General features: G+C 38.2%; 1 protein-coding gene across 1 annotated transcript in view; it reads right to left on the reverse strand.

Moving 5' to 3' along the window:
- Window positions 1-2,634: 2,634 nt before the first annotated feature.
- The window catches only part of LOC103060488 (cystine/glutamate transporter-like), a 38,755-nt gene continuing 16,035 nt past the window's right edge, over window positions 2,635-25,354 (reverse strand). The window contains exons 3-13 of the mRNA XM_088141129.1: window positions 19,446-19,572; window positions 17,758-17,873; window positions 17,493-17,618; window positions 16,315-16,414; window positions 16,175-16,219; window positions 14,183-14,306; window positions 13,143-13,246; window positions 11,686-11,782; window positions 10,238-10,387; window positions 7,841-8,015; window positions 2,635-6,633 (exon numbers count right to left, since the gene is read on the reverse strand). Coding sequence (XP_087997255.1) covers window positions 6,569-6,633; window positions 7,841-8,015; window positions 10,238-10,387; window positions 11,686-11,782; window positions 13,143-13,246; window positions 14,183-14,306; window positions 16,175-16,219; window positions 16,315-16,414; window positions 17,493-17,618; window positions 17,758-17,873; window positions 19,446-19,572 — 1,229 coding nt within the window. The 3' untranslated portion in view covers window positions 2,635-6,568. The remainder of the gene's footprint in view (window positions 6,634-7,840; window positions 8,016-10,237; window positions 10,388-11,685; window positions 11,783-13,142; window positions 13,247-14,182; window positions 14,307-16,174; window positions 16,220-16,314; window positions 16,415-17,492; window positions 17,619-17,757; window positions 17,874-19,445; window positions 19,573-25,354) is intronic.

The raw sequence follows: 25,354 nt of genomic DNA on the forward strand, positions 1-25,354 counted from the left end.
TGTACAATACATTGAATCATAAACTGGCTGGGTTTGCAGAATGCTGTGAAGCCACAAACCAACCAATGACATTATAGCTTAGCTCACTGTGTGAACCCAGCCATTATTCCTTCTTATCGTAAGTGACTTGGGACCATATTACCAACAGCAGGGATGGGGAATCTATGATTTTCTGTGACAATTGAACTACAGCTCCAGGCAGTTTGAGGCAATATACTCAGCGCTGAAGAAAGCTGAGGGGTGTACTTCATCATCTTCTGGAAGAAGATCACAGATTCCCCATCCCCACTTAAAGTTCATACTAGCTGTTATGACTGGCCTCAGATCTTATTTCCTATATACTATTATTTAAAGTAAGGAGATGAACAGATGCAAAAGTCTATACAATTGTGGCACCCTGTTTGTGGAATGAACTCTTCTAGGAGAGGTTTGCCATCAGCTGGCTTTTCTTTTTCAGCGCAAGCTGAAAACTTTTTGTTCATCTATGGTGGACTTGTGAAAAAGCCAAGACATATTGGAACATGATATGTATTCTGATTCAAAAGATTTTGAAAATGGATTTGCAGTTGAAACCAGAGACCTTCCTTTTAGGTATGATGGATAAACAAATGGAAGGACAATACGGAAACTTGTTTCTCTATGTGATAACTGCAGCGAGACTTTTGTATGTGCAAAAATGGAAGGATTTACAAATACCTACAGCCGAAGTCAATCAGTTTACACTGATCTTCATTAAACATTTAAATACACTTAATATTCCCTGTGTATTAAGAGAGTTTCTCCTCCAGTCGCATTAAAAGTTACAGTTACTTTTGGAGGCCGAATCTGGTGGCTGAATCCAAGTTCAGAGAGTCACATATTCTGGAGCCGGCGAGCAAGGTTGTTCACTTAGAGCAATGTTTCTCAACCTTGGTAACTTGAAGATGTGTGGACTTCAACTCCCAGAATTGAAATTAATGGGATTAACAGAAAAAGAAGTTTTCAGCTTGCCCTGAAAAAGAAAAGCCAGCTAATGGCAAACCTCTCCTAGAATTGACTACTTTGCTTAAAGAAAAGACATTGTCTAGCTTTGTTTCTAACTGGAAACCACTCTTGGTCTTTTTGCTTGATACTCAAAAAAATGCAATTTTCATTTTGGGATTTGATGACTGATGTGTTTTATATCTTAGAAATATAATGTACAAATCATATGTATTGTTGAAGACTGGCTGGGGAATTCTGGGAGTTGAAGTCCACACCTCTTCAAGCTGCCAAGGTTGAAAAACACTGATTAAGAGGAAAGGAAAATAACAATAATTTTGTATTTTAACATGATCAACACCAGCATTTCTTGGTTCCTTTCTGCTTGCACAACTGCTGATTTGAAAGTTATTCTGATGGTGCCACTAGTATTAAATATGGACAAGGGAGGACTGGATTTGGACCTATGATCAACCATAAATTATTCTTAAGAAAGCTGTAATTCTCTGTATAAAATCTCTTACCTTTAAACCAGTTATTATGCTTCAGCTCTGGCACTCAGAGCAGTTACAGGTAAAAGCCAATAAGCATTAATAAATTATAGCAAGCAGTTAAAATGCAAAATGGTCAAAGTGCATATTACGTAGACTAGTCGAGTATGCTTTCCTTTTCAAGGAATGGAACCTTGATTTGAAGTAATGGGATACTAAAGTGTTCCAATTTTTTGAAAAATACTTATTCAATTTGATAGAAATCACTTTTTTCCTGAAAGAAGAATAATTTTTCATTTAAACTCTGTAGGTAGGCTTGTGAGAGTTATCCTACTTAAAAGGTGCTGTGGGATTGTGTAAATGTGCCATCAAGTCATTGTCGACTCTTAGCGATAGATGAGCTGTCCCTAACCTGGTCCTTCAGCTCTTCCATGGCACTTCCATCGCCACTGTAACTGAGTCTAACTGAGTCTATGCACCTTGCTGCTAGTCACCCTCTTCTTCTCTTTCCTTCCACCTTTCCCAACATTAGAGCCTTCTTCAGAGAGCTGGGTCTCCACATAATGTGTCCAAAGTAGAATAATTTGAGCCTGGTCATTTGTGCCTCAAGTGAGAACTCTGGGTTGGTTTGTTCAATGATCCATCGGTTTGTTTTCTTGGCTGTCCACTGTATTCTCAGGAGTATTCTCCAATACCAAAGTTCAAAAGCATCAATACAATCTTGCTTCTTCAAAGTCCAACTTTTGCTTCCATAGAATAGCCCTTATTTCATTGCCAAATCATCTCTATAGTGACTTCCTGTTCCTTGCAACCCTAGCAGAAACAGGATTTTTCTCCTCTCCCCTGTTTCTTTCTGAAAGAAACTTAGATTTAGGGTGAAGTCATCCAGGGTTTCTATTGTTTAAAATTTTACTAATTAAAAAAAATTACAATTGACAACAGAGATAGACTGCAAACTGTTATAAAAATAACCTAGGTGCTTTTTAAAAACAGTTTAAAAGTAACTAAAAAGACCCCTCCAATGAATAATTAAAAACAGAAAAAGAAATTAACCCCCTAGATTGGAAAAAATACTATAATAAAAAATATTTTTTATTTAGTTAAAAGTTAGAATTTCAAGTTTCTACTGCTTCAGTATCAAAATCTTAATTTTATGTTTATACAAATCATTACAATCCCATTTTTGAACTGCAAGTTAAATCTATACCATACAGAATCATGTTTAAAACATGTTTAATTAATTAAATGTTTAAAACTTTAAAACAAAGATCATTCAAAGGCTGAGATTTGACAAATTTCATTATTTATTTATTTTTATTTATTTATTAAATTTATCCCCCGCCGATGTCCCCCTAATTATGCCTACTTTTAGAGTTTTGTACACAGACAGCCTTTCAGGAATATAGTTATCACCTTTTCAACAGTCCAGGGACCATAGAGCCAAATCTCTTCATGGAATTTTGGACGCTGCACCAGGACTAAACAGGCATTATAACTAATGGTTTAACTGGAGTATATAGCCATTCAGTTAAGTTTGATAAATATTTCTTTTGCAATATTTTAAAAGTTTTAAAAATATCATTACTAATTGATTAAGAGTAATTATTCCATTTTCAATGAGATAAAATTTTTAAAAGATTTTTCTAGCCATTTTTAAATAGGGATCAGGCCAAATCATCAATTTTTCATGAAAACTAGACTCAAGATTCTGTTAATGTAACCTTACAATAAAGTGAGAGCTAGTAGCTTTGGGTGTGCTTCTTGTCCAGACTACCTTGCAAGGCTGACATCAGTCTTGCAGATCTGAAACTACACCTCTCCCTTGCCTTTATAGTCCAAGAAACTAGGGAGGGTCTCATCTGAGATGTTTGCCATGCCCCCATTCCTTCTACGGACTCAGCTGCCATTTGTCTGACCGTTGCCTAGTCTGTGGCTCTTCCTCCTGTCTTCCAAGGTCATTCCCACATATCCTTATATGCATACACATGCATGCACACACACACACACACACACACACACACATCTTGTGGAAAACACAGCACATAATCCATGTGGACAAATTTGTAAGATGAGGGGAAACTAGAAATGTAGAAGGAGAAATGTACTGTAGAGGGAGGGAGGGAGGAACTGTTTTAAAAATAAACATGCTATTATACCTCTAAGATATGAATTGTGGTGAGAACCAATGATTCTCAGGTCAGACAGAATTGTGTAAGTATTGAGCTGGTGGCTCCCATTCTCAAGAGAATGGCATTTCCTTTGAATTGAAGAAACAAGCAGAAAAAGCATTTCAACCCTGGAACAGATACAGAGAGATTGATTTCTGTGTTGTGTATTAACCAGATTTGTGTGTGTGTGTGTGTGTGACTTCTTTCTCATCTGCAACAAAGCAACTAATCTTGCCATGTCATGTCTCTGAAGTGCCGAAAGCAAGTTTTCGAATATAGAATTGAGTATCTGGAGAGTCAAGATTAATGGCTGTGCCTGGTGTGAAGATTAACAATATCAAAAAAAGAACCTGTTTGTTTTTCAGAAATTACTGAAAACAGAACTATTTAGGAGAGCTGTGGAACTGAGAATGTCACTATCTATCTTTTGGTTGTATCTCTATTTTTTGGTCTGTTTTTGTTATTTTTAAGCTATTGTGCTACATGCCAGTTTATTTTTCATTTATTTTGACTTGATTGTTCTGGACTGTGAATGTTTTAGTGTAATTTTATGAGATTGTAACCTGCTAAAGCCTCTTGACTGCCTGGAAGAAACTAAACTAAAGCAAATTAATCAATAAATGGATATTTGTTAATTTAAAGAACGCTGACAGCTCTTGTGGGGCTGGGTGCAGACAGTAACTCAGTAACTGGCAATTTTGAAACAGAAAGAGAAAGTTTTGATTGGGTGGTATTCTCTGCATTTCAGCTATTGGTTGGCTTGGAGTGAACAATGATTGATTAAATGTGCCTTCTGTGAGCTGTAGAGTTACAAGCATATGGACGGCACCATGCTGAACACATTTTTGATCCGCAGATGGTGCGGACAAGTGTGGGGGAAATGCAGGTTACTTTTAAATGTGTTGGGAATAATTTGAAGGGGGATGGTATGGCAGAACTCAATTGTTTTGACTCTAGAGACTGTGAAGAAATGGGTTCAATTTGCATGCCTACCATAATTCACATATCCCCAACAAATATAAAACGTAATTATAGTTTGACATTTGCACTGTTCATAATTTGGGAATGCACTTTTCAATAAGAAGTATGTATGAAAATGTGTATATTGGAACATGTATCATAATAATGAATATGCATTCTATTAAAATTGCTTTCTGAAATGTATACATTAGATAACATAATATATAACAATATTATACTTTAATAAGTGTGAAGCCATGTTGATGAACCCACTGTATATTATTCTGTTGAAAATTAAACTCCTACAACTCTTAAATTTTATTTTCATGGTACAGAGATGATTGCTAACCACATTTTGCATCATAACACTATGTTTACCCCATAGGTTTGGCGATAAATTAAAATCACATCCTGTTTCTTCTTCCAGTTTACACATTTGAGCATGGGAACTACTAGCATTGATTAAAAGCATTATAACGGGTGCACAAGAAGTTATGCATTTTGTTTTTCCTTGAGTTAAGACAAAAGAATATCTTGGCACTGGTGAATTCTGTTCAGTTTTCTTCCTGGTAAAGTCTACAACTCTGGAATGCCCTAGAGTTCCTTCAGCCAAGTACTACCAAATCAGGCCCCACTTAGTGTTTTTGAGACCAAGCAAATTCACCTTCGACAATACAAATTCAGCTAGGTTCTGCCCTCTGCTGTAACAATACCACACCTATCTATTTTAACTCTTCTAGCAGAAGCATTTAAAGACGTATAAATACAAAAGTAAGTAAGGGTCCGTGAACATTTTAATCACTCCACATTTGGAAGTCAACTGACATGAGTTGAACCTCCCAAACCAAACCCTTCCAATTTAATATTTCTCCAAATGTTATACTATAGCTTTCAGTTCAAACAAACAAACTTGGATAGTTTACAGCAAAATGTATATTTTATGATAAAATGCATATAAAATGGGTATATTTTTCTACTTTTTTTTCAAAAACATACAGATTAAGGCAGAAATAGTATAAATTTATGAATGAGCACATGTGAAAGAGACATGGACAGAAAAGAATTAGCACTGCTGCCATTTAATGTACAAAACATTTACAACATGCTCTGCCCTCCGTCCTGCAAAGACATGCATTTCTCTCTGACAGATCAATCTTAAACATGTTAGTCAAAGAAGGGAGTCCCATATGAGACCATAGCCCTACTTTGTTGTTGTTGTTGAGCTAGATCCTAACCACTGCAACTGTGTAGAGAACAGTAGTTTTCTCCCAACTGATGTGATGGCACTGAAGTGTTAGAAATTAACACTTAAGTTACTAACACTTAGTTACTAACACTTGCTGAAGTGTCAGTAACAGTAACTGAAAGTGAGGTGTCATTGTGGTTGAAAAAAATCCTGTTAAAAAACTGTATTCCAAATGTATAAGATCAAAGTCAGGAGGAATGTCAATGGTGATTCAGCCCAGCACCCTGGTGTGCAGGAAACCCATTATAACAGCATTGAAAAATCTTGTATCATACCAAATGCACCCAAACCTTTGAGAAATAGATTTGTCTTTCATAAAATATAGGCTGAAAAGCATTGAAAATTCTCTTTAACCCAGAAATGCTCATCAAAATGTACCACGACTATAACAAATGTTTGGTATTATTTCAAAATCTACAAATAATGTGTTTCTACCTAAGCTTGACTTAGAAATTGAGTATGTATGCAGATGTAACTGCATCAGCTTTATTGGTTGCACCTAAGTCCATCTGCATTGCAGATTAGGATAATACCAAGAGCAGCAGAGAGTACATTTGTAAAACAATCAAAGAGTAAGCAAGAATCAGGGCAAGCTTCCCTGTGTCTTTGATCTCTGGTGAACTTTCCATATGGTGGCAAAACTCCAAAGTGGAAGCAGCCATGCAAAGCTACTCTAAGTGTGATAGGAAATACAAGCTTGTACAGAAGGTTCCCCAAAGTCAACATTTCAAAGTAAAGATGGCTCAGTATGTCCTGACCTCCTGCTGTACCACCTTCAAGAGGATCTGAAGCTTCAGTGTAAAATAATCTGCAGAAAAAAGGTAAAGAATATGAATATGAGTTGGTTGGCTGAAGCAGTCTATAGAATCACAAAGAAATAAAGAAAATATAAAATATAAAATAAATTATAAAGGTAAGAACAGCTCCACTGTGTTGATTGAACAGCAGTAGCTGTTCTACTGGTTTCAAGGATCTTCTCCATCATTCTGTGGGACATATGATCAGATGCCCTTATTGGATAATCAGCTATGGTGTAAAGTCAGACTCTGAGCAGTAATGTTTCCCTAATTAAGGCTCATATGTTCAAGTTTGGATTCAAAAATCCAAGACAGATTTTTAGTATGGAACCTCATATATTTCATTTTCAGAAAGAATTCTTGGGTGACTATAATAAATTTAATTAAATAAATAAAAGAGAAACTGTTGGCAGAATGTTTTGGAGACAATTCCATTTGAACTATAAGAAGTCCAATAACATGATTTAGGGGCCAGACCACCCCAAGAACTACACTGTAGTTTCATTATATGTGTTTGCCTGGATACCATAAGTATCCCAACCTTGATAACACCAGATCTGTGACCTTCAACTTCCAGAATACTCAGCAATAGCCATGTTGGCTGGGGAATTCTGGGAATCCCAACTGAGTTCCCACAAGTAAGGGTAGTTCTTGGGCTGGGCTGGTCTTTATGTAATGTAATTATCATTATATAATTATAGTGCAATTATAATGTAAAAATGCTCATTATTGTTTGCATAGGATTAACTTTAAAAGTTCTGTTCAAAGTTAATCACACAAGATGAAGAACTTTTTTTTAAAAAAATGCTTGCATATAGTCTTGTGCTGTATAGATCAATGTTTCTCAACCTTGGCAACTTTCAGATGTGTGACTTCAACTCCAGGAATTCCCTTGCTGTTGGGGAATTCCTGGAGTTGAAGTCCACACATCTGAAGGCTGCCAAGGTTGAGGAACACTGGTATAGATGAACTTCGTAATATACATCCTAGGGATCTAATACAGGCCACTAGTAGGTACAGCAAATGTATGCAAAAACCTCTTAGTAGAAGGTGACATATTTCTCTAGCATCCTGACCCATTTGGCCAAGCTTCTTAGAGATACCAGAAGTTGAAGCTGAGCAACATTGGGGATGTTGCTCCTGCCTCAGCTTATAGCATTCCTGCTAGGCTGTGATTTTAAGGATGCCATAATCCAAAATGATCCACTCTCCACTCACAGAAAATTGTACGGCAACAGTTTGGCATTGACTGTTTGATGAACAAATAGTAAACTGGAAGACCACTTAAAACGATGGCACATCCAATGCTGATATTAACTGGGTCTGAGTAGAAAGACATTCCCACTGTGAAAAGGCAGATGATAGTAAAGGAAATAGGAATGAAAAGAGGAACCTGGAGAAAGAGAAAAAAGATATGTTATCAGATAAAGATGTTTTATAGGAGGTCTTTGTCACATTGTAATTAAAATCTCCATCGTATCTGGGAACCTGTAATGATCTGTGGGAGTGTCCTTGAGAGACAGAAGGAGGAGCAGCAGCAGACTAGGCAATGGTCAAATAAGAAGCAGCTGAGCCCACAGAAACATTGGGGGCATGGCAAATGTCTCAGAAGGGACCCTCCCTATTTTCTTGGACTGTACAGGCAAGGGGGGGGAGATCTACTTTCAGACTTGCAAGATTCTGTTACTGTAACCTTACAATAAAGGTAGTGTTAGTTCTCTTGGTTGGTGCTTCCTGTTTGGACTACCTCTAAGATTCTCTTTGGACAGATCCTCCTAGGGAATTATCATCCTGACATGATGGCAGAGCTGAATAGCTTCTGTGAACCTGAGAGTGATGCTAGCAAGAGTGTGAACTTCTGGTAGGATCGCCCTGGCTGGTAAAGTCCAAAGGCGGGGATGCAGGGGGGAGAGAGAAGCTAAGGATAATTCACTGTAAGAATGAGGACAGTAGGACTCTGCAGGAGTGAGGGTAGTCAAATTGCCTCGGAAAAATTAAAATTGGGTAGCACCTTTTCTGACTAACAAATTATATTAAAAGGTATAAGATTTTATGAGCTGCAGTTTATGAACGCTTGTGCCACACACAAATGTGCACCTTTTAATAACATTTGTGAATCAGAAAACTTGCTACCAGATCGAAAACCAAGCCAGGAAAAGGCAACGGCCACTCCCTTCTGCTAAGCAAGCTTTATGGATGTGGCTGAAGCCTATAGCCAAATCTAGATAAACCCAAAGGTACTCCTCTGGTTAATGGGGAAGACCATTGCATTTTCAGAAGTGCAACTGCGGGGCAAGACTGGGCTATTGTGGCCTTTCGAGATGATTAGGATAATTTACTCAACTACAGCTACAAGGGAGCAGCGATTATCAATCTGTCATAATCCCAGCTATTCTTCCTAGCTCTGTAGTTAAATCTGAGAGTGGCATAAGGATCACTCCAATTTAATGTTTTTTTTTCCTTTTTTGAAATGTTTGCAACTACAAAAAAAACAAAAAAGAACTTTTCACCATTTCCACTATGCTTTTGAGAGTTGCAAAGACTTTGGCATACTAAAAGTATGAATTTCTGAATTACTAAAAAAAGGAGGGCAGTACAAACTAACTTCAGGACTTCTTGAAGGCAGAGTAAAAGTTAAATACTCCAATACAAACAGACAATGGATTTGCGTTAGTCCTTATAAATACATTTGTATCCTATCCTTCCTTCAAAGACTCAGGATGCCACACACGGTTCTGTCACTTAATCTTCACAATTTTATTAAGATAGGTAAGAACTTACGGTGTGGTTGATCTCCTTGCCCACTTAATGACCGGGGTATCTCTGGCCCTTGTCCAGCACTGTTTGTACAGTGCGTTCGGAAAGTATTCAGACCCCCTTCACTTTTTTCAATTTTGTTATGTTGCAGCCTAATACTACAATCGTTCAAATTCTTTTTTTTCTCATTAATCTACACTCATTATCCCATAATGACAGAGTGAAAACAGAATTTTAGAAATGTCTGTAAATGTATGAAAAAGAAAAAACTGAAATATCACATTGGCATAAGTATTCAGACCCTTTGCAACAATACTTGAAATTTAGCTCAGGTGCCTCCCATTTCATTTTTTTCTTTTTAATAAATTTACAGACATTTCTAAAATTCTGTTTTTACTTCGTCATTATGGGATACTGAGTGTAGATTAATGAGAAAAAAATGAATTTGAACAATTGTAGTATCAGGCTGCAACATAACAAAATTGAAAAAAGTGAAGGGAGTCTGAATACTTTCCGAATGCACTATATATTGGCTCCAATTAACTTGCCAATATTAAATTATTGGTTGATAATCATTCTTTCTTTTGTTTCCACCCGATTTGTTATTCTGCCATCTCTACCCTTTTTTGTTTCTTGTTGCTTTTATTGTCATATTTTTCATGTTTTAAATCATTTGTAAACTGCCCAGAGTCATTGGGAGTTGGGTGGCATATAAATTTAAGAAATAATAATAATGCCACTTTACCAAATATATTTTGGGAGGAATTAGATCAAAGAAGTCCTGATTCCCCACTCCAAAGCTAATGAAAGAAGGTAGAGAGTTATGTTCTTAAGAGAATTCAAACTATCAAACCTTACCTTGAATGGGCTTAATATCTCAGGATGGCGCCAGCGATGAACTATAAGCCCGAGGGTGGCTAATCCTATGAAGAGCCACCGGGAAAAGCTGAAGAAGTTCAACAGGTGGTAAAGGTCTCCTACACAAATCATGGCTGTGACCAAAGGGAACTCAAGGAAGTAAAGTAAAAAGAGAGTAAACCAAACCATCAGATTTTTCATGGGAAGAAGGCAGAAATCCCAAACTAACTTTGGTTCATTGGCTTTGGACAGAGGATGTAAAGTATGCTTTTTTCAAAATCATTCCTAGGGTTTGCACTTGCATAGCCAACAGTTGCAAGAATGCAAGATTGTTGCTGCTTCATGAGAGGAATTTAAATTTCAGACATGTGTTTTAATTTTGAAATGACAATAGCTCACAAGTCAAAGTCCAAAACTGAAAGAAATTTCAAAGCACAATATTTTGAGCTAAATAAGAACAGATCCTCTGAAATATTTTATAAAACATCAATAGAAAACGTATTGCAAATGTGGGCTGTCAGGCAGTTAATGAGTTTTAGCTGATTAACCATTTGAATTTTAACATATGATCAATACACTTGCATATTAATTAGTTCCATCAGTCTTAGAAGGTAAAATCTTGTAAATGGATTGTTTCATTTTGGAGTAGCTCTTGGCATTTCATGAAAAAAGTATTGTTGAAAATTCACCCATAGACGGAACACATAGGTATATCTTCCCAAATCTGATGCCATCTGGATGTGTTGAATTACAAATCCTAAGATCTCCTGTTAGTAATGGCCCTTAAGCACATTGCCTGACTGGTGAATGGGAGTTGTAGTCCAACACATCTAAATGCCATCAGGTATGAATAGAAGACTAGCATAGTAATTGAAAATATGTTTGTAAATTACATATATATGCACAAAGATACACATGCAGACATGCCACCACACAATCTGGGCAATTTAACCTAATTATTATTATTATTTTTTATTTAAGAGACTTATAAAATAATAGTAATGGGAAAGGTAGAAGGAAAGAGAAGAGGATGACTGACTCAACAACAGCAGTGATGGATGGATGGATGGATGGATGGATGGATGGATGGATGGATGGACGTACGTACGTACGTATGTATGTATGTATTTAAAGGGCTTGCAGCATTGGAAATGCTGAAGGGCCCAGGTTGCAGACAGATCACCCTGGAGAAGGTCTATCTATGTAGTTGCTAAGAGTCAACACTGACTTGATGGCACATAATCTTAAGCAATAATCAATAATAGGCAATAATGATGGTTTTAAAAGCAAACCAACAAACTTTAACAGTTATTGGTAGTATTGTGGTTGGGCTATCAATACCACAGGCTGTTTGCATTATTGTCAGATAAAGATGATGGTCACAGACTTGCCACATCAGAGCCACTGAAGTAAGAAATGGATCTGACACTACAGACAAAGGAGCATACCATCAGCATGACGGCTGGCAGCGGGGTGTGGCGTTGGATATGGATCATAGAGAAGAGGGTGGGCCATTGCCCCTCCCTGGAAGCCACAAACAATGTCCTAGAAGTAGATAATCAGCTGTGAAAGAGCTCAAGGATGTAGAAACCTCTTTGTTAGAAGCCTGCTGGATTGGAAACACATTTCATAGAAGTACTTTTATGCCACCCTTCAAATGATAGCTGACAATGAAATTACACAATAACATTTTTTAAATCAAAATGCAAAAACAAGGAAAGTCAGCAGATTACCTCGACCCTTCATTTCTTTTATTATCCAAATATGCTGTATTTCATCACTATTGATTTAATTATCTACATATAGAATGACCGATTCCTCTCTTATCTAAATCACTACTATTTTCCGAGACATTTGGTTACTTTAGAGGAGACCAAAAAGGCCATCATTAAGGGTAAGTGTTATATGCACAGTCAAAACAGCAGGAAAAATCTGGAGCCCCCCTCCCAAATGACTACCACTTTTCAGAATGTGCACTACAAAATCCTATTAAAAATCAAATAATTATCTCATCGTGCAAAAAAACCAAACCCCATTTCCCCAAAAAGAAATAGGAATTAAATTGCGATACCTAGTGATGGCTTCTTCTGCCTCAGAAATGTGATTATTGACATTTGTGAAAATTTGAGACTGGGAACACATGCTACACAGAGTTATCATGCTGTTGGTTGGGTTGGGGTTATCACCTGTGTGAGTCCAGCCACTGCTGTTTGCAAGCCTAAGTTTATATTTAGCATATTGTCTGAACTTGACAAACTGTGATTTATTTAACATACCATGTTAAGCAAGCCAAGTCTCAACACAATGTTCCATCCCTTCCTAAGTATTGAAAAGGAGTATCTATAAGAAAAACATAATTTTCTCCTCCTTTGCTTCAAAGCATTGAGAGGGGATCATTTGAAGCAGACAGGGACATCATTCTTCCTCCTCTACTCCTTTCCTCCTGGAATTCCCCCAACTCTCCTTTCTCCACAACTGAGTTCCACATGCATTCACATCTGTGTGGTGAAAATGAGGACCTGGAAATTAATCAGGAAGGGGAGGCAGCTAGCAGCAAAGGTTCAAAGGGGAAATGTAGGGGTACAGTTAAACTCCTTCTACTCCATCATTTCTATGTTCAAGGTAATTTCCTTTCAATGTGCCTCTGAAACAAACAAGCGTCCTTGTTGGATTCTGTTGCTCACTTTCACACACTTTGGATCTGAATTGAAGTTGGCATCATCCTTGAACTGGTAGAAACTGTACCAGCATCAAATGTGCTGTCTCAATTACCAGTCCCTATCCTGCCTTTATGGCTTTTGGGTCCTGATTAGTATCTGTCCCAAGCCGTAATGACGTCCCTGTGACATGTGTCATGACATCATGGGAGATAAAGGTAAACATTAGAAATTAGCAAGCTACCAACCTTGAGAATGTAAAAATTCCTCCATTCATGGTTCCAAAACAAGACAAGGAAACCAAGATTGGAATCACAGAGATAAGGCTCTGGAAAGCTTTCCGTGCAAAACTCTGGTGGGGGGAGAAAGGCATGGTTGTAATTCACATATGTGAGACACTGAATGAATCAACTCAGCTGTGAACAAAAATCACCAGGAGGCCTTCAGTGAGCTGTTGGGGCATCAGCTCTACAGAATTTCATTCTAGTTTTACACCTGCTTGTTCCTTATGGCGCTAACATTATTATTGCTTGCTTCATCAGTTTTTAAGAAAGCATTGGAAATACTCATCTTGAAATGTATATATATACATATACATACACACACACACACACACACATATATATATTTATATATATATGTATGCATATATGTATGTGTGTATATATATAAAATATTTCCCTCCCTCCCCCCCCTCTCTCTCTCTATATATATATATGTATGTATGTATCAGTGTTGTTTAAATCTGGCAACTTTAAGATGTGTGGACTTCAACTTCCAGAATTCCTCGGCCCGCATGCTGGCTGGGGAATTCCAGGAGTTGAAGTCCACACACTTAAATTTGCCAGATTTGAACAACACTGAGATATATGAAGGAATGACAATTGCAGGGTTTTTTTGGGGGGGGGTTGGGAAGAGGAAAGAAAAAAAATAATCCCCCAAGACACCAAATACCACATCTCAGAACTTTCAGCTAAACTCTACAAAACGGTAATGCATAACAGAGATTTGAGAACACGACTTGAGATTTTTTAAAAGAGATAGCAGTGATTTACCCACATGTGCCCCCCAATGAATATTCATACTATTTGCTATTCCAAGACTTTACAGTGACAAAACAAACTCTTGGGAGCCTTATTCTGTGAAACAGTGCTTAATTGCCACTTAATTGCCAAACCTCTCTTCCATCAATTGTAAATTGAACCCTCTGGAGTGTCTGTGTTGAAAGGAGTGGGAGGGGGGTGTCAGCTTAATCTGATTGGAAAAGCAGCGTTGACTTTCAACTCACCACAGCCACTGCCTGGGAGACAAGGACATCTGCTGTTGTCAGTACTGTGTAATAGGAAACATTGGTGAGCATATATCCCACGATCACTGTGATCACAGACACAATCACGGCCAGAGGGATATTTCTACAAAAGCGAAAAGGAAAAGGAAGAGAGACATCTATGAGTACAACTGTAGCCCCCCAATTATGATTTAATGCAATTGTCCTTGACCTGATGCCCTTCAGAGACGTTGGGACTGCAGTTTCCAAATAATGAGAAAGCGTGACCAAAGTTCTTCAGCCATCTTATGCCAGGCACTGGCACCCCAGCTTCCATGACAGGGCAGTTGGCAGATGAAAACCAGAGAGTGGGAACAAGAGCCGTGTAAACTGTCTTCTCCTCCAAAGAATGAAGTATAACAATGTTTAGCGCAAGAGGCATTTAAATATAAAAAATAAGCTACAGACAACTGTCCCAAAGGGAGGTAAAGTCAAGATAACAAGTGGATCAATTGGCTGGAATGAAGAGGTGGGCAACATTTATATCCAGTACAGGTCAGGATGATTTTTTTTTCTTGTCATTGTTCCTATTGGAAGGGCGTGCTCTATATATATATTCTGGGCTTCTGGCCATATGACTTGGCCATATGATAGAGGCCAGATTGTCCTCCATTTTGTGTCCTAAGACAATTTCTAACAACCTCGCCAAGGGGCAGGCGAACACAAACAGGATTGCAGCTTTTATAATAACGTATATCAGTGCTGTCACTCACTGCTATTAACAGCCTGGCATACTTAATAAGGACACACAATTTTATAATTCAGAAACATCTCTCTTCATGTCTGTGCATCAGCCAGAGTCTGGAGAAATCAAGGTGTCTTAAATATAACATTCAGCCTCTAGAGGGAGCCAAAGTTAATACCTGGATGAGAATTAAATTGACATTTACATAGACCTCAACTATATGGACATGTTCAGAAAGCATGCATGACTCAAAGAAGGCTTTGCCTTTTTACAAGCTTTGAGAGGAAGGGTCTATATTTAACATTGTTCTCTCGCTGATTTATCTATACTCCTCCTCCTCACAGGCACACTACAAGTTTTAGAGTGCTTTGCTTGAGCAAAAGTTAGGGCAAAGCATCTTTGCAAAGCTGCTTCATTCAATTCCCCCCGGGCCCTTATCCAGCAGTTCCCATAGCCAGAAGAAATGCTGTGCAGATGTTGCACATGTGCAGAATCCTTTTCTGGAACTCATTCAGGCACTTTGCATCATTCCCATGCTGCAGAGTCTTGCAAAGTGCAGCCATCTTGTATATCTTTAATTTCATTATCTTCCATACAAAAACCCAGACTGACTCTGCAATTCTATATGCACATGCATAGAAGAAAGCCTTCTGAATGAGCTTAATGTCTCTGAATGCACATACATAATTTGTCAAGGAATCTTAGGAAATCAGTGTATTGTGTATCAGTGTATTGTGTATGTACAATGATTTATCTATTGTCTGGAGTCTTGGGGTGGACTCAGAAGGACCTAAGAACTTCTTCATTCACTGAGATATCCCAAACCTCTTTGTTAAAGTTTCAATGTTCATCTTGTATAAAATTATGCTGCTGGTCCTTATGTTTATAAAGCTGGAAGGAAAAAAATGGGCATTTTGTTCCCTATCTACACAACAGGGAACCATTCCTGCTTTTCAGTTTTCTAGACAGTAAGGGCTAAAGCATTAACTATGATATTTGATTGCAAAATTAAAATATTATTAAGTTTTTGTTCTGGCAGTGCTCCATCATTTCTGCCTCCTCATAGTTTTCTTTTATATACCTACAATTTCTATATCACAAAAATGTATCTTGTTATGCCTGTTACTCTAGTCCAGTCTTCTCCACCAACCTGGTGTCTTCCAGATGCATTTCCAACGAGCAGAGGAGTTCAGTCTTAACACATCTGGAGGGTGCCAGATTGAGAAAGACTGGTCTAGTCAGAATGAAGTTTCATCTTTCCAACTCACCGTTCTGGCTTCACTAGTTCTTCTCGTACAAAACTAGTTTGAAACCTGCATTAAGGGAGGAGCAAGAGACAGAAAGGATTGTTTCAGTGATGGTGAGAAATCATGAGAGGGTTCCATAAATATACATTAAGAATGCATACCATCCAGAGTAGGCGAACATCCCTGCATAAAAAGCTAAAGGTAGTTTGTCCAAAACGAGTGCTTGGGCATTGAAAGCATCCTGGAAATTTCCTGTACAGCCTAAAGAAAACAGTAAAATTAGGAAGCAAAGGCATAGCATAAACAGACATTCTGATGACAGATAGATTAGTACCCAAGTCAGGTTTTATTGCATGTATGCATGTAACTTGGTGGTAGAGCACATGATCTGCATGAGAGAGATGGGCCCAGATTCAGCACAACCATTTTGTCTAGCAGGATTGGGTTGCAGGAGGTAAGAAGCCTTTCCCTCCGCTTGAGTTCCCACCAAGCCACAGCCTGTCACAGACAATAAATGAATTATAAGAACAAATAGATTGGGTTAACACATTGCAGTAAGCCATGTTTTACCCATAGTTTGTTGAGTACGTCATAAAATTACAAACTATAATGATTGGTTTTCTTACAGAGAACTTTCTGTTCTGTTTCTGAAAAAAAAAAACCCTTCCTCTTCTTCATTCCTGCCAAATTGTATGTGGTGCATTCAAAGCATTCAAACTTCTGATGATAGTCTAAGTATACAGAGAAGTAGCCCTTAAAGTATAATATAAGTTATTATTCTATGATATTTTAAAAAGTAAATCATGGGTAGGCAATATGGTTTTGTGGGTACCATTAAGACTGCAGGCGATTTTCTTGACAACCACCAAGCTCCCTGCTCTATCTGATTTTAACTCTGATTTTAAGTATTTTAGAAATGTAATGAGAAGATGACCTGTATAGAACATCCATCTCTAAGATCACTGAACCGCACTGCCTCTTTTTAGGCCATATGGGTATTCTTAGAAAATAAAAAGGATTCACTGTTATAGGTTAGTGCTTTATTTAGAAGAATGCTACCTAAAACAAAAGGGTGTACAACTATACTAGCGAATATCCTGGAGGATAATGATGAGGAACAAACTCACTCATTTGCCTTCTAGTAAATGGTTCCTTTGTGAATGGCCATTTTGTGACTAGCAATCCCCTCCCCACTGATAGCCATTTTCTAAGTGTATCCATAATATGTCCTTCAAATTCCAGATACATCTGTCACCCTAAAAAGTTTTCCCCTTCGGAAATATTCCTTGTATTTTTATCATTGTGTTGATTAATAGGCAAGAACAACAACTTGAAATACCTTGAGCTAAAAGCATCATGCCTGGGACAATGATGAGAGAAAGTGCTGCCAACTTGATGATAGACAAGATGGTCTGAAGCCGGGCACTCCAGCTGACACTCCAAGAATTTAAGATGAGGACAATGTCTGGAGTGGTAAGAAAGGGAAAGCATTTGATCTGCATAAGTTAAGCACACAAAATCAGCACGACTCACCAATGTGAGTCTTTAGCTAGATCACCACTGCTATGGAAATAAAATGGTCATGATTTCCATTTGGGACTTACAGTAGCCCAGGAGAGCAACAAGCTTCACGGCGAGGAGTGGAGCCGGACAAGGTGCAAAAAATGGTTCCAAGATGTAGCGTCCAAATGCTAGAGCGACAACGGCACTGTTGGCTGGTCTAGAGAAAAATTATATTCTTTGAGGATACTTGAAGAGGCTACAGAGCATGGTGAAACATTCTAGTGTAGTTGATGATTATGATGATAATGATAATGATAATAATAAAGAGGAGGAGGAAGAGGAGAAGGTGGAAGAAACAGCAACAACAGAAACATTCAGTTTCTCTCAATGACTCGTTTTTTGAAATCTGACCATTTTATTTCCTTTCAGATTGTCTCTAATTCATTCATGTAGTTTGTCTTATTCCTTTAAGAGTGGTTTTTTAAGTTCATTCTCAAATTTGCATGTACTTTTGTGTAGATTCCTCTGACAACATGCATTTTTATTTTGCCTACACACAGAGATTTTGCAAACAATTTTCTCTAAAGTAATGCATTTTTGTACATTAATGTGCGTGCATAAGTACATGCATACACACACATGTATACACAAGACTGCAAGATTGAGAGATGTGTAGACTAGAAAAGTTAGATTTATGTGTTGGTTCAAATATATGAAAATAAGTAAGTTGCATCCAGATACAAACTAAATGAATTTCTCTACCCTTTCTCTTTATTTCCTTCTATATGATCATATTCTTGGTGGGGTTATTTCTAAGATGAACAGTCATACAGGTTTCACTGACTAGTGGGCTGTCCTGTCCAGATTTTCTGTCCAGAAATAAAACACTCAATCTATGAATGACCTAACTTCTTTAATTTGATATATTTGAAATACATGTTGATGTTCTAATAAAAATACATACATAAACTCCATATTTTAATCATTCATCTTCATAGCTGATACAATCATAGATAACAAAAAGTGCAATAAATATTCATGACTATTTTAAATGTACCAGACATGCATCTTTTGACATTCAGTGTAAAATTCAAGTGCTTTGGAACTGCTGTCTTTGTTATCTTAATGTTGGCAGATTTTAACAAATATGAAAGTTCATAAACTGGCAGCAGTTGGATATACAGTAGTTGTACACCATCTATCAAATAATTTCAAACCAAACATCCTCTCATAAGAGGAATTAACTGCCATCAAACATTTCATATCCCTTAATATTGGCTGTCCAGAAACCATATTTGAGTTATTCATTTAATATTTAAAATTAATCATTTTGCAAGTTAATAATTGTTGAGTGCATAGTACAAATTTTCTGCACCTCATACTAAGGATGTCCTTGGGGTGGAGTGGGGGGTAAAAAAAGTCAGGATGGTAGATGCAACCGCACATTTGAAGCCTTGACCCTTTGATCACATGGTCATGCCTACCATCTTGACTTTTTTGACTAACCTTTCTGGACATCCCTCCCCTGTATTTTCCCAATTGGCACGGCTGATTCAGGCCAAAACAAAGGCAAGACACTCTATCATTCTGCTAATGACAAAAGGTTGTTATTGCTTCATAAATATAATACTTTATGTCAATTTCCCTAGGCTGTCTTTTATTTCTGTATCCAAAGTCTGCAGATATTTCCATTCACATTTGTGTATTAGTTATTCTATGTTAATAAATGGTTCAGAGCATTTCTCGTTCACCATTATGTTTCCTGAATGTTGTATATGGAAAAGTTTACCTTATAGCAAAGTATTCAGCCCATAGAAACAGGAATCCAGGCAGAGGACCTAGAGTTTCCAAGATATAAATGTAATGGCCTCCGGACTTGGTGATTCGTGTGCCCAGTTCTGCATAACTCAAAGCACCTGGAATGATTTAAGTACAACTTTAACAAATCCTGATGGAGACATTTCCTGTACTTTATATTGTAAAGGCTTGGACATTCTAAAGTGCTGTCACAGGAAAAGAGAGAATTAGGGCTTTCCTAGCCTAAACCCAATGTAATGTACCCCAGCCTAAACTCTTATGAGGGAATAGATATGATAAATGCACAACAATAATGAGTTCATGGCTAAACACATTCTGTGGTCCTACCAGGGATAGAGGAGGGTTTCAGAGAAAGAAAGGACATCCCCATTTGCTTGCACTTTACTGGCCTAAGCACTACCCAGTATGAAACTCTGAGGAAATGCAGCCCTTTATTGAAAAAGGGCCACCATTCCTGTTCTGTAGTAGTCACACTTTTCTTCCCCTGCAAGGGATGGGAACACACTGTGGCAAATTAGGTGGGAATGAGAGCTACAACGAGTGAAGTGATGGTACAGATCTACAGAACCATTTCACGTGCAGGGGCTGGGCCCAGAATTTTCTATTTGCAATGGAAAGGAAGAGATAAGTTAAATCTATCTGAAGGTTTACACCGTAGTTTTTATGCATTCTGCATTTCAAAAAGGAAGGCTATTAGCTCACCTATTTTGTTGTTGCTTAAGAGAGTTTGGAGCACATATTTGGATCCCAGAACTACAAACGTCTCTAGAACTTAACCCTGTCCTACACAAATGTAGAACAAGGACCACAACTCAGACATGGTGCCTATACTTTCTATGCAACAGGTCCCAAGTTAAACCCCCTCCTCCATGGTCTATAGGAAAAATTGGGGAAGATCTGCCTGTCTGTGCTCCTGCACTCTGAAGATGCCGGTCACAGGTGCTGGCGAAACGTTAGGAAACAAAACTTCCAGAACATGGCCACACAGCCCGGAAGACCCACACCAGCCATACTGTTCAGTGTTTGAAGCCCTAAAAAAGCTTTAATGTCGTTTTACAAACAAAGGAATCCCCCACCTCACCTTCAAAACTGAAAAAAACTAGAATAACCTGTCCCTTTATATGAAAATGTGGCCCCACATATATTACATCTTCACTTCACCCACTGTGGCTTCACTCCCTCTGAAAATATTAAGTATGGTCCCCATTCACTAACTCTAGTAGTAAGTGTGCATCTAGAATTTCTGGCCAAAACTGTGCCAGTCCCAAATCATTACATCAGGGAACAGCAGCATCAACTTGCACACTCAGCAAAAGCAATGCAGGGATTGGAGCATGATGTTCATTAATTAAGAAACCACATGGACAGCTTGATGTTGAAAATGGAGGTTGGGATGTGAAGCTGCATGATCAGGGCTATCGGATCTGGGACACAAAAATCTAGATGGCAGCAGAGATGGCAATATTTATTTTTGCCACCCAGATCTCATTGCCCTAGCCCAGTGTTGTCCAAACTTGGCCACTTTAAGATGAGAGGACCAACTCCCAGAATTCCCCAGCCAGCCATGCTGGCTGGGGAATTCTGGGAGTTGAAATCCACTCATCTTAAAGTGGCCACGTTTGGACAATACTGCCCTAGCCATAATGCCTTCATATGTGCATGTTCCTTCTACCTTCAATTTTCACCTATATTTCACCTAGACATCTGGTCTGCAGCACTCATGGGATGGGAGCCTTATGTGGAGTTCAGATAGAATGACTGACTCTTATAGTTATGAAGTTTTTCCATTTAAAGTTGCATTTGAAGCTTCACATTTTAGAGGAGCAGATGGGGAGAAGATGGATTAAATTTCAGCAGACATGCTTCCTCTCAATTTTCTTAGAGAAGAAAGTGGTATTATAAGATACTGGCTGCTTTTCAGCAAACACCTGTAGGACTCTGATCTATTCTCTCCTCATCTGGTTTATTTTTCCAGGCAACATTTCACACAGATTTGAGGGTTTTGTAGACTCAAATTGTCCAACTAGAACTGGGAGTCCTGGCTTTAGTTCACATTCAGTCAGAAAGCATAGAATCAGAGAATTTTGGAACTGGAAGACAGTGGTCAGGTCATCAAGTCCAATCCTGTGCTCCCTTCAGGAATCCATGTTAAAGCATCCCTAATATATGGCTATCCAGCCCCTGCTTGAACACATTCAGGAAAGTCCAAACTGTTTTTACAATCAGTTACTTTCAGCTTAACCTATTTCACAAGACTGCTATGAGGATATAACAAGCACTGATTAACTGATTATGTGGCATCAAGTCATTTTTGACTCCTAGCGACTACATAGATAGATTTTCTCCATGAAGCATTGGGAGAGCCATATATGTATCTTGAAAAAAGCTCAGATAAAACTAGTAGATATCTCTTTTGTAGATACCTCTTTTGCTCTGTTGTCCATGCAGAAGGCCCCAGGTTCAGTTCCCAGTACCTTCAACTTTTTAAGTATCAAATGATAAAGAAGCTCTCTGCCTGACACTGTCAGTCAAGAGCAAACAGCATGGGGCAAAACAATGAGCTGGAGGTTTTCCAAATCAATTTAGTTTTGTGTGAGTAGAATTAATTCTTATATGCAAGCCTACTCATTCCCAGCTATGCTTCTAGCCCAATCTTCATGCCGTGGATACTCATCAGAAGTAAAACATAGACACAACTTTCAGAGAAGCTGACTAAATGCTAGAGTCCCACCGAATGTGAGTAGAATATGTCTGCTTTCAGAATGGTGCAAGGCTTTCCAGAAAGCTGAGAACATCGGAGGCAGAATCTGTATTTTTAAAATGCCATTCTACTCAGGGTTCCAGAAGTCTATTAATCTTCTCATTCACCACCCTCCAACCTCTCACTTCCACACACATACACATTTTTCACCCTGTTGATGTTGGACATATTAGAGCCTGGGAAAAAAGAGATGGTGACTTCTCCCCCCCCTTTTTTTTTTTTTAACTTCTGCAAATCTTGGAATTTCCTTGAACATACTGATTCCTCCTGCTTGTTTTTCAGTGGCATCTCTTTGGCATCTAGCCATCTTAATTCAGTGCTTGAGGGAGTGTTAAGAGAAAATCTTGCTGCTTTTGATCTTCCAGAGCAGTTAAAGTAGATTATAGACTGGTGAAATGAATCTCATGATTGGAATATAGCAATTATACAGTTTGATCAAAAGGTAGAGAAGCAATTGAAATAGAGATTATTTCCTGCTCAGAAATCCAGGGGAATGGGTAATGCTGCAGAGATTATCTTAGTTAAAATAAGTAAAAATAAATACTTTTATTTGTGGGTATCTGCTATTGTCCACCCAACCAAGGAGAAGATGTGGTTATGCTCTCTAGAAGTCCATTGCAGATCTTTCTGAGAGGCATGTATGGAGACCTTTGTTGGAAGACAAACTCTGCCAAGCATGGCTGTTTCAGGAAATTCCTGACTTGTCTTCCTGACAACTTTCACCTTCAGAGTATAGGAAGGCACAAGAGGATTAGTTATGCTTGACTTGATACTAACCAGTAGGGAAGATTTAATCAAGGAAGTAGAAGTAGCAAGAACATTGTAACATAATGCTAGAATTCTTGGCCATGTAATGCTGGAGTTCTTAATGTTAAGGGAAAATAAACCCGAATATACATGAACATATACCTGGGAAATAGGAAAGCTACTGGGAAAAGTTGCTCAAGAAAACTGGAGATAATAAGAGCACAAATGCAAACAATTTCAATGCGAAAAAATTTGGAAGATAGCAACAGAAGCCCACGAGGCTATACAAAATTCCTACCAAAAATCTGAAAACTGAAAAGGGCACTTATAGGAGACAGAAAGAGGAATAGGGACAGATCACCAGGGAAGAATACATGGAGATAAACCAGAACTGTAGGAATGGTGTCAGAAACAGATAACAAGAAAGAGGCATTACTTAACTCTTATTTCTGAAGAGAGGGTGTTTCATCAGGCAATTGGGAAGGGCAGGATGTAGAGGCGTAAGTGAAGCATGAGATTGATCAAACTATAGTCAGGGAATATTTGTTTTGAATGAGTTAAAACTTCAGGGCCAGATGAATTGCATCCTAGGGTACCAAAGGAACTTGCTGATGATCTTGAGAAAACCTGGAGAACAGATGAAGTGCTTGATGACCAGAGGAGAGATTGTTCCTATTGTCAAAAAGAGGGGAAAAGTGGACTGTGGGAACTGAGGGTCAATAGTCTGATAATGATACCTGGAAAGATTCCACAACAGATCCTAAAGTGATTGATATGTAAGCACTTTGAAACCTATGTAGTGATTATCAAAAGTCAGAATGCATTTGCAGGTAACTCATCTTGCAAGATTCATCTTAACCGATTTTTTTGATTGAGTTAACTGTTTGTTGAAATGCTGTAACATAATAGATCTTGATTTTAGTGAAACATTTGTATTCTAACCTTCTGTGAATATAAATCTGGAATCTCAGCAGTCAGACAGCATTAATTCATACCATTCCAGTGTGTGTGTGTGATTGTTTTTTTTTACAAGTTAAAGTACATTTATTATTTTATAGCAAGTATATAGTAAAGAAATTTGGCTTGGATACAACAGCTTGACAAAGTCCCCCATGACATTCTGATTAGCAAATTAGATACGTGTGAGTTGGTAGCATGACAATGAAGTGGATTCATAGCTGGCTTGAAAATCATACTTACGAATAAATGATTTCTTATCATACTGAAATCACTTGCCCCAAGGTTCAATCTTGGGCTCTGTACTCTTTACTATTTTTATTAATGACTTGGATGACGAGATAGAGGGAATCCCTGAAAGAAATGACCTAATACATAAAAAGAAAAACCACAGCAACCTTGATAGCTTAGTAAAATTAGGCTAAAATAATGGAATGATGTAAGAGAAACAAATGCAAAGTTCTTCACCTAGGAAACAGAAATGAAATGGAGAGAGATAGAATGAGAGATATTTGTCTTGGTCATAATACTTGTGAGGAAGATCCTGGAATAACAGAATGAGTATGAGTCAGCAATGCAATGTGACTGCAAAACATGCAAAGACAGTTTTAGGCTGCATCTCTTTCACTGCACAGGAACTTGTGGTTGGGGCTTGGAAAATGCAAAGTGTCCAGTCAAGCACAGTGTCTTGTCTACTGGTGTGGGAAAGAACACAAAGCACACAGACTCTTACAGCCTCCTGGGATGAGAAAAGGAAAATCAGATTGGATTGGCCAGAGGGCAGCCCTGGAAAAGGTGCTTGAATATCTGTTTAATAAAAAGTGCTTCTGAAGTCATCTGTGTTGTTCGGTTGTCTCATTAGGCCAATAATTGACTTCCAATAAAGCTTAGTTGTGTCTTGATTTCTTGAGAAAGGAGCTCTAGGTGAATTTGTGACACCAGACCGCTAGATAGCAAGAGATTTATTCGATTCGGCATTTGTTGGATTCCATCCAATTACCGTGCCCGGTTTTGAGCACCACACTTTAAAAAGAAACAAGATGAACTTGAACAGGATTGAAAAAAGCAACAAGATTCCAGTGAACTATTAGGACACATTTCCTAACAGCAACAGCACCTCAGCCACGGGACCATGACCAAAGGTAGGCTCCATGCATTGGAGATGTTCGAGCCAATGCCATTTTCTCTGAGAGAACCATTTAGGCACGAAAGCTGGCAGGGCGACTTCGCCCTTCACTTTCTCTTAGCTCACCTCACCTCCCAGAGTTGCCATGGTGAGGAAAGTAGCCGATAGGAGCATCATGTATGCTGCCTTGAGTTGTAGAAATAAAGGTGGGATATAATTCCAATACTAATTTGGAACCTTTCATTGGGATGCCTCCTAAATGGCCCCTTGCTACTTTGATGAGTCTAAT

This window comes from Python bivittatus, unplaced genomic scaffold, assembly GCF_059951505.1.
Source record: "Python bivittatus isolate LINGU-HERP-01145 unplaced genomic scaffold, Pbiv_v1 ctg000330_np1212, whole genome shotgun sequence".
In the NCBI taxonomy this organism is placed as follows: domain Eukaryota; kingdom Metazoa; phylum Chordata; class Lepidosauria; order Squamata; family Pythonidae; genus Python; species Python bivittatus.